This window comes from Piliocolobus tephrosceles, chromosome 21 (assembly GCF_002776525.5).
Source record: "Piliocolobus tephrosceles isolate RC106 chromosome 21, ASM277652v3, whole genome shotgun sequence".
NCBI classification, from domain to species: domain Eukaryota; kingdom Metazoa; phylum Chordata; class Mammalia; order Primates; family Cercopithecidae; genus Piliocolobus; species Piliocolobus tephrosceles.
The window spans coordinates 15,295,733-15,309,500 of record NC_045454.1 but is presented as its reverse complement, the minus strand read 5'-3'; the positions used below and the strand labels follow the sequence as shown (position 1 = coordinate 15,309,500).

Sequence of the window (13,768 nt, the reverse complement as noted above, 5' to 3'; positions counted from 1 at the left end):
AGGAAGATAGGCACTTCCTCCCAGGGAAGTTGCAGCTGTGGTCTGTTGCTCCCAGATAGACTCACTTTGTTAGCAGGTATGCAAATGAATTTAGCTAATTCTCTGATCACTAGATCAAATATCTGTAGACTTAGAAATAGTTTTATGGCCTACGGCCAGGCGCAGTGGCTCACGCCTGTAATCCCAGCACTTTGGGAGGCCAAGGTGGGCGGATTGCCTGAGGTCAGGAGTTTGAAACCAGTCTGGCCAACATGGTGAAACCCCGTCTCTACTAAAAATACAAAAAAATTAGCTGGGCATGGTGGCATGCACCTGTAATCCCAGCTACTTGGGGAAGCTGAGGTGGGGGATTGCTTGAACCAGGAAAGTGGAGGTTGCAGTGAGCTGAGATAGTGCCACTCACTGCACTCCAGCCTGGGTGACAGAGCGAGACTCCATTTCAAAAAGAAAAAAAAAGAAATAGTTTTACTCTGACTCCCCATTGAACAATTTGTTTATTCTGCCTGTAGAGAAAAACATTGTCTAAGGTAGTATCAACCATGAGGCAGCATGTTGATGTCTGATATATTATTTTTATTATAAAAACATAGAACAGTTTTCATACATAATTCAGACATGGTCTTAGCCAGGAAAAATTAAATAACACAGCATAGCATGGATGAGGGAAAGTATGCACAGTCCATATCAGGGTTAGAAAACCCTGAAAGAGGTACCTGAGTATAGAGAACTCCAAGCTAATCCTCTTGGAAAAAGCCTCTTAGGCCTAACATGAGATCAGGTAGGCAATATAGAATAAAACCTTTCTCTTAGCCCCAAAGAGATTCCATCTGTGTAGAAGACTGGGTGAGAAGTACTTTTGCCTGTCTTCCTCCTGTCCTTCCTTTTTATTATAAGATACATTTATAGACCCTATAGGAGAAAAGATAAATTTCAGAGGCTGTTAAAAAAGGCTAGGCCTAAGTTACAATCCTCCTCCTCACAGCCCTGTTTCCTCAAGGGGCATCAGCACCAGTGCAGCTTTCTAGTTGTAAACAATGCCACCAGCATGAGTGATAGTGTCCCTGTAGGGTGTTCCCACTTCTCAAGGACCAAATACACCTTAGCAGAGGCCAAGGTTTCCTGAGAAAGTGAGTGGGGGCAGACAGAAAATGCACAGGTGCAAACATGGAACAGAATGGTAGTTGATGATTGGTCTGAGGTGCCTAGAAACCGAGTGAAATCTAGCTCTAGCCATGAATGAAGAAAACCTTTTCTTATTTTCTATTTGGAGCCTCTGACAAAAAAAACCTTGGGAGGCTCCTGACCAAGGGACCTGAGGGATTTTGGTGGTTTCTTTCACATAAGGCAATCGGATTGGCTTACATAGCTAAGCTAAGTAAAAATAACCCTTTTCACATAAATAAGCAGTTACAAAAATTAAAATGGTGGAATGTCTCAGAGAAAAGGAGAAAAATCCCAATACCCCAAATTGTGTATTCTTTAACAATAATTTAAATAATCGCTGAAGGGCAGCTCTCTGATTCCTTTCCCAAGTTCCTAGCAGATTGTTTATCAGAAGCTGGTTCCCTCCTAAAGCTATAACCCCTCTCTCTCAGCACTGCTTTGAATAGAGCCCATAAAGATATTAAAACATATCTGTGCTTTTGCATTTTCCATCAGGAATTGCCTTGGATTTTGGCAAGTGATTTTCCTAGTTGCTTCTAGTGGATTCTCTGAAGACAGGCTTGCCAGAAGGATTAGGTGGTATTCTAGCTAAGCACCAAGGTGCTTAGACCCTGATCCTACAGGTAGACAACCCTGACAGGTAGACATTCTTGACAGTGGACAAGGGTGTGGAATTTCACTATTGGTTATATATTTGATTTTCTTGTGTTTGGTGAGTTCACACAAGGCTTTGGAGAAATAGGAGAAGGCATTACTGCCTTTCTCTCTCTCTTGTTTTCTGGCACATGTACTTAATGGAAAAGGATATAACCTCAAGGCTATGGCAGATCCGAATTAGAGTGATAGGACAGGACTGAGGTGGGAAGGAATGAGTGCTCTGAACAGGCAAGTTTAAAACAAGTCCAGGTGGGGAAAAGGGAAAGGGAGGGGAAGTTCTGGCCACTCTTTCCCAAAGTCAGCTTTGCCAAATTTCAATGACAAGAAAGTTGGGTTTCCTACAGACTCCCCAATGTACCTTTTCATCTATTGGCACTGAGGGAGGGGCTGTGACCAGGCAGTCTGGAGGTGCCTATTAGGAAGGAAGAGTAGCAGGAAATTCTTTCTGTCTCCACCCCTCTACTGCTACAGGGGAAGGGAATCTCCTAGTGATGAGGGTTAGAGACTTGAAAGACATCAGCACTGCAGTGAGCAGGACAGGTTTCATTACTTCTTTTTTACTTCTGAATAAATTATTTCTGTGGCTGTTGGGGATGAGGAGGCTGAAGTTGGTTGCGTGGGTTGCTGGGCTTCAAAGTTCAGGGTAGAATAAGTAACTTCATTCATCTGAAAAGCACAAGTAATCATCAGTTAAGTCATTGACACGGGGCAGGGCCTCACCTTGCCTGGTGTGATTCAGCACCACAAGCTGTTACCATTTTGAAAGTTTAGCTCTGGAGAAGGGCTTTTGTTGTTACCCATTCTCTGCTTGCTGACCTCCTGATGAATGATCATTAGAAGAGAGAAATTATGGTATATATGCAATGGAATAGGATAATGCAGCAATGAGAACCAGTAAACCACAAATACATACAACAATATGGATGAGTCTCACAAAGCAATGTTGAAGAAGCCACATATAAGGATATGTTGTATTTCTCCTTTATGTAAGAACAAAACCAAGCAAAACTAATCTGGAGCATTAGAAGTCAGGATAGTGGTTACTCTTTGGAGGGAAGTGACTGGTAGAGTTTCTTTTTTTCTTTTTTTGAGACGGAGTCTCATTCTGTCGCCCAGGCTGGAGTGCAATGGCATGATCTCAGTTTGCTGCAAGCTCCACCTCCCAGGTTGAAGCGATTCTCTTGTCTCAGCCTCCCAAGTAGCTGGGATTATAGGCATCCACCACCATGTGCAGCTAATTTTTTTATATTTTTAGTAGAGACAAGGTTTCACCATGTTGGCCAGGCTGGTTTAGAACTCCTGACTTCAAGTGATCCACCTGCCTTGGCCTCGCAGACTGCTGGGATTACAGGTGTGAGCCACTGTGCCTGGCTGGAAGGGTTTCTTTTTAAGGGGAGGTCCTGTAGTATTTCATGATTTGGGTGCTGCTTACCCAGGTGTGTTCAACTTGTGAAAGTTCATACATTGTGAAAGTATAATTGTGATTTAGCATTTTTCAGTATTCAGTATGTGTGTTTGCTCTATAGAAAAGGTAAAATGAAAATGAAAAACTCTTTTTTGTGGTTTTTTTTGAGACGGAGTCTCTCTCTGTCGCCCGGGCTGGAGTGCAGTGGCGTGCTCTCAGCTCACTGCAAGCTCCACCTCCTGGGTTCACACCATTCTCCTGCCTCAGCCTCCCGAGTAGCTGGGACTACAGGTGCCCGCCATCACTCCTGGCTAATTTTTTGTATTTTTAGTAGAGACGGGGTTTCACCATGTTAGCCAGGATGGTTTGGATCTCCTGACCTTGTGATCTGCCTGCCTCGGCCTCCCAAAGTGCTGGAATTACAGGCGTGAGCCACCACGTCTGGCCATAAAATGGAAAATTCTATAAAATTATTATAAAAAACAGGATCTCAGATCTATTAAAATTGAAATTATCCTTTTGACAGTAAGAGCAGGATCATACTGAAGGTAGGGGAGTGAGAATGATTCAGTGGCCTTCTTTTTGTAGGCCATTGTGCTGGGTGCTCTATGTAGGTTATCTTGTTTAATCCCTTCAACTTCTCTTTGAATGAAGTAGGCAGAATGCCCATTTTACAGATGACAAAGCTGATGATCAAAGAGGTTAGGTTACTTGACAAGGGTCATAGAGCTACTAAGAGTTACATCTGGTATTCAGACACAGGATGAGAATAATTCCAAAATGCACATTCTTGCTGCAAAGTAGACTCATGGGAGTGATTACAAATATTTCTTTGTTGTTGCACTGAGAAACATTAACCCAAACTTGATGTTACATTGTGTCTTCAGGAATAACCAATTCTCTACAGAGTCATTTCCATGAGAAAATAAGCCCATGAAAACCGGATATGCTTACCTTGTTAGGTGGGTCATTGGAGTGGTCCTGAGCTGGAAAAGCAAAAGAAGAGTTAGCAATCCATGGAAATGCAAAGCTGACTTAAGGTGATTCTAGCTGAAGGGGGTGGCAGTTGGAGGGTGGGGAGATTAAGGATCAGTTAAGGAATTTGCTTCCCTCAGAGTGTATGGTCCAGACCCAGCACGCTAGTACCAGAGAGAGGGCAGGAGTAGAGCCACAGGAGGCCACAATCCACTTATGAAGAGTTCTACCAGTTCACAAGGCCTTGATTTTTACCCAGATGTATTTCTCACCAACATGCTCCAGTGGCAAGGAGGGGCAGCACCCACAGCACCCACAAGACAAGGAAAGTCTCACCAAGGGAGAGTGCCCACATCCGTAATAGAGGCAGGAGGTGGAAGGAGTAAGGCTGAGGAAATGGCTCCTGGAAACACGGGATCTTCCTCAGGCCTGCCTGGCCAAGGCAGAGTGAGCCTCTCTCCTCAGATGTGTCTCAGGGGACTCCTGTGGCTGGGAAGGGTGGGAAGACCTATGCCACTTAGGGTTGGGAAATAGAGATCCTTTCTGTGACAATTCACAAGGGAGGGAGTGGTTTGGGAATCCAGGATTCCCTGCCAGGGGAGGGCACATGGTGGAACATACCAGTTCTCCCTGGGTAAGTGGCTTTACTTACTGTGGTTGGAGACTGAGGGTTTGTGCTCTGTGAGATCACGCTGGTCGCTTGCCCTAAATAAATATCAGACACTGTGACTGCTGTTCCCAAGCACAGGATCTTTGTTCTTTGAGTTAGGAAGGACACTGTGAGCAGGTAATTCCTTGGAGTCCTTGATGTTCATACTGCCTTTCTTCTGAGGGCCTCATTCCTTAGTCTAACTACAGTCCCTTCTAGTGTTTAATCTTTTCCTGTTTGCTGGATGTTCACATTTCATTTCATTGTTTATCATCTGCTTCTGTGCCTACTTCTATCCTTAAAACCTTTCCCATTTTGTTTTCTGGGGTAGATACTTTTTTTTTTCCTTCTCTGTCTATTGTTCAAGAGGACTTTGGTTGTTTTTGCTTTCTTTTAGGTTCTCTTCCTATGCTATTTCTCCCTCCTCTTCCTGCTGTGGTCAATAGAACATGTGACTTGCTTTCTCCTGCTGCTTCTTCCATTTTTTCATTTGTTTTCCTTCTTAGACCTTGCTTTCCTTGACTAGGGGACAGAGAAACATACTTGAGTCTCTTCTTCTAGATTAGATGGGGATTGGAATAGCCTTGTCTAGGAGATAATGGGAGATAGGGAGCATGAAGACCAGGGAAGAGGAAACCTGTGGGAATTAGTGCCAAGAAGCAGGAGTTTAGTGGGAGGAGAATGAGATCCAGGCCCAGAGACAGGCAAAGAAATTCTTTCCCTCTCCCAAGCATGGCAGTCAGCCTTGGAGGAAACAGAACAAGAGGAAAGGCCATCATACCCGCCAATCTTCCCAAAATGCAGAAAACATGCCAGGGCTGCTACTATCAGAACAACCAGGGCCAGTACTCCAATCACAATGCCAGCAATGGCCCCAGCTGTGAGGCCATTTTCTTGTGCTGGATCATTATCTGTCATGGAAAGAAAAAAGGAGAAGAAATGAAGGTGAAATTATTTTACAGTGGGGGCTGGGAAACAACTCTCAGAATGAAGTAGTTTCTAATAGTTCCTTCAAGGAATACAGTTTCATTGTAGGAAGGTTGCTGGAAAGTGATTAGCTAACTATATCCTTGCAATTTTTATTTTCAATCACCACGTTTCTTTTTTTCTTTTCTTTTCTTTTCTTTCTTTCTTTTTTTTTTTTTTGAGATGGAGTCTTGCTCTGTCACCCTGGCTGGAGTGCAGCTGGAGATCTTGGCTCACTGTAACCTCTGCCTCCCGGGTTCAAGCGATTCTCCTGCCTCAGCCTTCCAAGTAGCTGGGACTACAGGCATGTGCCACCAAGCCTGGTTAATTTTTGTATTTTTTTTAGTAGAGATGGGGTTTCACCATCTTGGCCAGGCTAGTCTTGAACTCCGGACATTGTGATCCACCTGCCTCGGCCTCCCAAAGTGCTTGGATTTATAGGCGTGAGCCACCGCGCCCAGCCCCAATCACCATGTTTCTAGGTTGATGATCTCTCTTCTGTCAATTCCACCCTGGCCTTTCTACACTCAGACATTTTTAAGGCTTTGAAATGTGAGAAAGGCTGATTGCTATTTTGTATATGATTAGAACTTTCCACCTTTTTTGTGGTTGCATCTTTTTCTCAGTGTCTCAGTTGTTGACAGTCTGTGCATTCTGAATTCACCACCTCTTTTGCATAGAGAACTGGCTTCCCACTGGCTCCCAGCAGGGGTATGAAAGCAAGCCCAGTTCTGCGTGGACTGTTTTACTCTGAAGTGTGAATGGCTGGAGGACTCCCTGTCAGCCTTGCAGAAATGCTCTTAGAACTTCACTGCAGGCCAGGTGCCATGGCTCACACCTGTAATCCCAGCACTTTGGGAGGCTGAGGCGGGTGGATCACAAGGTCAGGAGTTCAAGACCAGCTTGGTCAAGATGGTGAAACCCCATCTCTACTAAAAATACAAAAATTCGCCAGGGGTGGTGGCAGGCGCCTGTAATCCCAGCTACTTAGGAAGCTGAGGCAGGAGAATCGCTTGAACCCGGGGGGTGAAGGTTGCAGTGAGCCGAGATCACCACTGCACTCAAGCCTGGGTGACAGAGTGAGACTCTGTCTCAAAAAAAAACAACAGAAAACAAACAAACAAAAAAACTGCACTGCAATCTAAAACTTCCTTCCTCTTTCTCTTCCACAGGAATCAGATCTGCATCATGGTCTGAGGTTCCTCTCACTCTCCCCTCACTTTCCCTCACAAGCATTTCCCCAGTAAATTATCTCGTATGTTTAATCTCATCTTCAGTGTATCTAGGTAGATGGAAACTAACATACCAGGCTTGAGACTTTGATTTAATTCCTTTTTTTCCCCTTTCCCATATTTGATCATAGCCATGTCCCGGTGGGTTTCTTGTATAATGCTTCTCCCCCTATATATATAAAATAAATACACAAATAATACCTTTTGCATCTATTTCTTCTTCTTCTTCTTCTTCTTCTTCTTTTTTTTTTTTTTTTTTTTTGAGGCAGGTTCTCACTCTATCACCTAGGCTGGAGTGCGGTGGCACAATCATGGCTCATTGTAGCCTTTTGGGATCAAGTGATCCTCCCACCTCAGTCTCCTCAATAGCTGGGACTACAAGCACATGCCACCACACCTGGCTAATTCTTTTTCTTTCTTTCTTTCTTTTTTTTTGAGACCGAGTTTCACTCTTGTTGCCCAGGCTAGAGTGCAATGGTGTGATCTCGGCTCACTGCAACCTCTGCCTCCCAGGTTCAAGCGATTCTTCTGCCTCAGCCTCCTGAGTAGCTGGGATTACAGGCACGTGCCACCACGCCCAGCTAATTTTTTATTTTTAGTAGAGATGGGGTTTCTCCATGCTGGTTAGGCTGGTCTTGAACTCCCGACCTCAGGTGACCCCCCTGCCTCGGCCTCCCAAAGTGTTGGAATTACAGGCGTGAGCCACCATGCCCACCCACCTGGCTAATTTAGAAAAATAATTTTTGTAGAGATAGGATTCCACTATATTGCCCAGGCTGGTCTTGGACTCTTGGGCTCAAGAGATCCTCCAGCCTTGGTCTTACAAGTGTTGGGATTACAGATGTGAGCCACTGTGTCCAGCCTATTTCTTCTTTATATCTGTTGCAACTATTTGGGGCTTAACCCTCACCAGTCAACTCAGGCTGGTGATTAATGCTATGTTAGCTACTTTTGTGGGGTACTTCCTGTGTGCCAGGCCCTGTGCTGCTAAATGCTTTATGTATATCTCATTTGATCCATAAAATGATGCTGTCAGGTAGACATTATTTCCATTTTAAATATGAAAAAATGGAAGCTTAGAGTGGTGAAAAGCTTACCTGAAGTCAGATGGCTAGTGAGAGGTGGATCTGAGATTTGACTCTAGGACTACCTGATTTCAAGGCTAATGATAATAGCAGTAGTAATAGCAGCTAACATTTATGAAACATTTCTTCTGTGCGTGGTGTTTTGCTGAAGGTTTATTATTACATTAAATCTTTAAAATCATACTAAGGGGCCAGGCGTGGTGGCTCACACCTCTAATCCCAGCACTTTGGGAAACTGAGATGGGAGGATTGCTTGAGCCCAGGAATTTGAGTCTAGCCTGGGTAACATGATGATATTCTGTCTCTCTGAAAACAAAAATAAAAATAAATTAGCCAGGTGTGATAGCATGTACTACTTAGGAGGCTAAGGTGGGAGAATTGCTTGAGCCCAGGAGGTTGAAGCTGCAGTGATCTGTGTTTGCACCACTGCACTCCAGTCTGGGTGACAGAGTGAGACCCTGTCTCAAAAACAAAACAAAAACCCAAAAGCCTTGCAATACTATAGAGCAGGTATTCTCAGTGCAATTTTCAGTTGAGGAATCCGAGGCTCAGAGTAGTTAAGAATCTTGTGCAAGAAAGAAATTTATAACTGTAGGCCAGGTACAGTGGTGCACGACTGTAATCCCAGCAATTTGGGAGGCTGAGGCAGGTGTATCACTTGAGCTCAGGAATTTGAGACCAGCTGGGCAAGATGGTGAAACCTTGTCTCTACAAAAAATTACACAAATTAGCTGGGGGTGGTGGTGTGTGTCTGTAGTTTCAGCTACCCAGGAGGCTGAGGCAGGAGGATTGCTTGAACCTGGGAGGTTAAGGCTGCGGTGAGCCATGATCAGCCTCGGTGACAGAGTGAAAACCTGTCTCAAACCAAAAAAAAAAAAAAAAAAAAAACAGGTTGTTCTTCAAAAAAGATCATTATAATTGACAACTTGTAACTAGATTGACTAAGAAAGAAAGAAGATTCATATTACTAAAGTCAGAAATGAAAGTGAAACATTACTACTAATTCTGCAGAAATAATAAGGATTATAAGAGTACTATGAGTAATTGAATGCCAACAGATTGGATTACCTGGATGAAATGAACAAATTCCTAGAAACACAAAACCTGCCATGATAGAATCATGAATAAATAGAAAATCCCAATAGACCTATAAGCAGTAATGAAAATGAGTCAATAAAAGCATTTGACAAAATTCAACATTCTTTCATGCTAAAAAACACTGAAACTAGGAATAGAAGGAAATTCTCAACATAATAAATGCTACACATGAAAACCCCTAGCTACCATCATAGTCAATGATGAAAGATTGAAAACTTTTCCTTTAAGATCAAGAACAAGACAAGGATGCCTGCTTTTGCCACTTCTATTCAATATAGTATTGGAACACCTAGACAGAACAATTAGCCAAGAAAAAAAAAGCATCTAGATTGGAAAGAAGTACAATTATACCTGTTTGCAGAATACACTAACTTATATATAGAAAACACTAGAGATCCCACAAAAAAACTATTAGAATAATAAATTCAGCAAAGTGGCAGTATACAAAATCAACAAACAAAAATCAGTTGTATTTTTGTATACTAACAATGAACAATTCAAAGGAAAATTAAGAAAAAAATTATGTTTATAAGAGCTTTAAAAATACTTAGAAATAAACTTAACCAAAGAGGTGAAAGATTTGTACCCTGAAAATACAAAACATTGCCAAAAGAAATTAAATAAGACATAAATGGAAAAGACACCCCATTTTCATGGATTAGAAGACTTAATATTGTTAAGATGACAGTACTACCCAAAGTGGTCTACAGATTCAGTGCAATCTCTATCAAAATTCCAGTAATATTTTTTGCAGAAATAGAAAAATTCATTCTAAAATTTATGTAGACTCTGAAGGGACCATGAATAGTCAAAGCAATCTTGAAAAAGAATAAAGTTGAAGGGCTCACACTTCCTGGTTTCAAAATTTTTTACAAAGTTACGGTAATCGTCACGTCCATAATCTTAGCACTTTGGGAGGTGGAGGCAGGTGTATTGCTTGAGCTCAGGAGTTTGAGACCAGCCTCGGCAACATGGTGAAACCCCATCTCTACAAAGAAAAGCAACAAAACTAAACAAAAAAACCCCAAACAACAGTAACACAACAAACAAACAAAACCCAAAAGCTACAGTAATCAAAACAGTATGGTACTGGCAAAAAGAAATAGAAACCAGTGGAATAAAATATAGAGCCCAGAAAGAAATGTTTGCATACATAGCCAAATGGTTTTTGACAAGGGTGCCAAGTTCATTCAATGGGGAAAGGATAGTCTTTTCAACAAATGGCATTGAAGAAACTGGATATCTCTGCAAAAGAATGAAATTGAACCTTTATGTAACACCACATGTAAAAATTAATTCAAAATGCATAAAAGACCCAAACGTAAGAGCTAAAACTATAAAGCTCTTGGAAGATAGAGTGAAAACTTTGGAACGTTGAATTTGGCAATGATTTCTTGGCTATGACACCAAAAGCATAGGCAACGAAAGAAGAAATAGAGAAATTGACCTTCATGAAAATTAAAAGCTTTTGTGCATCAAAGCACATTATCATGAAAGTGAGAAGACCTCTTATAGAATGGGAGAAAATATTTGAGAATCATGTATCTGATAAGAGATTAATATCCAAAATATATAAAGAACTACTGCAACTCAACAAAAAATCCCCAAACAACCTAATTAAAACATAGGCAAAGAACTTGAATAAACATTTCTCCAAAGATAAATGGCCAATAAGCACATGAAAAGATGCTAAATATTGCTAATCATTAGGGAAGTGCAAATCAAAACTCCAGTGATATACCACCTTACAACCATTAGGATGGCCCTTATAAAAAACAAAACAAAACAAAACCAAAAAACAACAAATGTTTTTGAGGATGTAGAGAAATTGGAACTCTAGTGAATTACTGGTGGGAATGTGAAATGGTATAGCCACTGTGGAAAATGGTATGATGGTTCTTCAAAATTAACCAGAATTACCATTTGATCCAGCAGTTCCACTTCTGAGTATCTATTCAAAAGAACTGAAAGCAGGGATTTGAACAGATGTTTGTATACCCATGTATGTAATAGCATTATTCATAATAGCCAAAAGATGGAAGCAACCTAACTATCCATAGATGGATGAATGGATAAGCAAAATGTGATATATCTATCTACACAGCGTAATAGTATTCAGTCTCCAAAAAGAATGAAATTCTGATACATTCTACAACATAGAAGAAACTTGAAGACATTATGCTAAATGAAGTAAGCCAGACACAAAAGGACAAATATTGCATGCTTCCATCTGTATGAGAGGTACTTAGAATAGTTAAATACAGGGTGGGCACAGTGGCTCATTCCTGTAATCCCAGCACTTTGGGAGGCGGAGGCTGAGACCAGGAGATTGAGACCAGCCTGGGCAACACAGTGAAACCCCATCTCTACAAAAAAATTTAAAAAATTAGCCAGGCATGGTGGTTCACACCTGTAGTCCCAGCTACTCTGGAGGCTGAAGTGGCAGGATTGCTTGAGCCCAGGGGATTGAGGCTGGAGTGAGCTTTGATCATACCACAGCACTCCAGCCTGGGTGACAGATCAAGACCCTGTCTCGAAACAACAAAATAAACAAAAAAACCCAACCAACCAAAAAAAAAAAAAAAAACAAAAACAAACAAAAAAAAAAAAACAAAAACAAAAAACAAAAAAACTAAAAACAAAAACCAAAAAACTAAGTATATTTGATTCAGAGCCTAAGCTCTTAACCACTTTGCAATTCTGTTTGCTATAATGGTCTCTTCATTGAGATTCTGCCTCCTGTGAGTTTTATCCATTTTGCACACCATTGGCAGAGTAATCCTCCAGGGACATATAGGAAGGGGTGAGGAGTCACTTACAGTTTACGATGAGCATGATGGGGTCGCTTCGGTTCTTACTGATTAGGTTGAAGACCTCACATGAATACTTCCCAGCATCCTCTCTCTTGACAGGGTTTATGCTGAGGGTGGCGTTGTCTTGGGACCGCTTCATCCTCTCCGAGGACGGGAGACTCTGGTCCTTGAAGAACCAACTGATGGAGATTCCAGTGTCATTTGTGGAGCAGGTCAGGTTCACAGAGTCCTTATCTTCTGTGACTGTGGTCTTGCTGGCTTTGATTTGAGGCTGTGCTACTGGACTTAGTTCTGTAGACAAACAGAGTATCTGAGATAACCTCCTGAGAACAGGGTTGGGGCCTGGGGCCTGGGGCTATGCTCCTTTCCCTGAGACCTTAGCCAGCTCTCAGGTCCCACAGTGAGCTGTGCAAAGGTGACCAACCAGGGGATAGCCCTGACCCTCTGCAGAAGGTCAAGTGTCTTTGTTCAGGTGATGATCCGTAAGGAGAGGGCTGCACTTCCCTTCTGACCCCAGATTGTCTCAGAGTGACCCTCTGGGTATCTCTGTATCCCCACTTGGAATCCTCTTCTCAGCGTGCAGACCGAGCAACATCATCAGGTAGAATGTTTTGCCCACTGACTCTTTTTTTTTTGAGACAGAGCCTTGCTCTGTCACCCAGGCTGGAGTGCAGTGGCATGATCTCGGCTCACTGCAAACTCCGCCTTTTGGGTTCACGCCATTCTCCTGCATCAGCCTCCCGAGTAGCTGGGACTACAGGCATCTGCCACCACACCCAGATAATTTTTCATGGTTTTAGTAGAGACCGGGTTTCACTGTGTCAGCCAGGATGGTCTTGATCTCCTGACCTTGTGATCCGCCCACCTCAGCCTCCCAAAGTGCTGGGGTTATAGGCATGAGCCACCGTGCCCGGCCTCCCACTGACTTTTGTGTGACCCTTTCCTGGAGCTTTCTGTGATCAGGCTTCCTTCCTGTGACTGTCACTTTACATAAAAAAGGGAAGGTAGTGTGTTTTTTCATTAAATAATTTTTTAGAGAATGAAGTTGGCCCATCCAGTCTTCACGACCTTAGTATCTGGAGAAGTTCCAATCTGAAGGATTTCTCACTGTAAAGAGGAGTTTTACTTCCTGGTCTGTGGATAGAATATCACAGTGAAGGAGATTCCTAGAGAGTAGGCACAGTGTTAACAAAAGGCTGATATTCTTACCTTCTCTACAAATACACACTGTTTGGCATTGCCCATTCTCTCCAATGCAGAGCCCCTGTGGCTGAATCTCTGGATTTCTCCAAGTGTGGGTCACTTGCTGTGTTCTGTGCTATCCCATGTGCTGTGCCCACAGCCTCATACAGCTGGTGACTTCAGAGCCAGGACAAGCTTAGGGAGGCAGCCTGACCCAGGAGAGGATCAGGTGTTGACTGCCTTTTTTTTTTTTTTTTTGAGACGGAGTCTTGCTCTGTTGCCCAGGCTGGAGTGCAGTGGCTGGATCTCAGCTCACTGCAAGCTCTGCCTCCTGGGTTCACACCATTCTCCTGCCTCAGCTTCCAGAGTAGCTGGGACTACAGGCGCCCGCCACCTCGCCCAGCTAGTTTTTTTTTGTATTTTTTAGTAGAGACGGGGTTTCACCCTGTTAGCCAGGATGGTCTCGATCTCCTGACCTCGTGATCCACCTGTCTCGGCCTCCCAAAGTGCTGGGATTACAGGCTTGAGCCACCGTGCCCGGC

General features: G+C 42.9%; 1 protein-coding gene across 7 annotated transcripts in view; it reads right to left on the bottom strand.

Annotated features, from left to right (window-relative positions):
• Positions 1-554: 554 nt before the first annotated feature.
• LOC111553992 (carcinoembryonic antigen-related cell adhesion molecule 1) overlaps positions 555-13,768 on the bottom strand; it is a 22,224-nt gene continuing 9,010 nt past the window's right edge. The window contains exons 5-10 of one of the 7 annotated variants that reach the window (XR_003306740.1): positions 12,051-12,335; positions 5,632-5,761; positions 4,854-4,906; positions 4,538-4,690; positions 4,181-4,212; positions 2,359-2,487 (exon numbers count right to left, since the gene is read on the bottom strand). Coding sequence is in view for 3 of the 7 variants with exons in the window: in XM_023229215.2 (XP_023084983.2) it covers positions 2,368-2,487; positions 4,181-4,212; positions 4,854-4,906; positions 5,632-5,761; positions 12,051-12,335 (620 nt within the window). In the remaining 4 variants the exon portion in view is untranslated. Of the gene's footprint in view, positions 2,488-4,180; positions 4,710-4,853; positions 4,907-5,631; positions 5,762-12,050; positions 12,336-13,768 lie in introns of those variants that run through there. The other 6 variants (XR_003306738.1, XR_003306737.1, XR_003306739.1 and 3 more) reach the window with 6 other exon arrangements.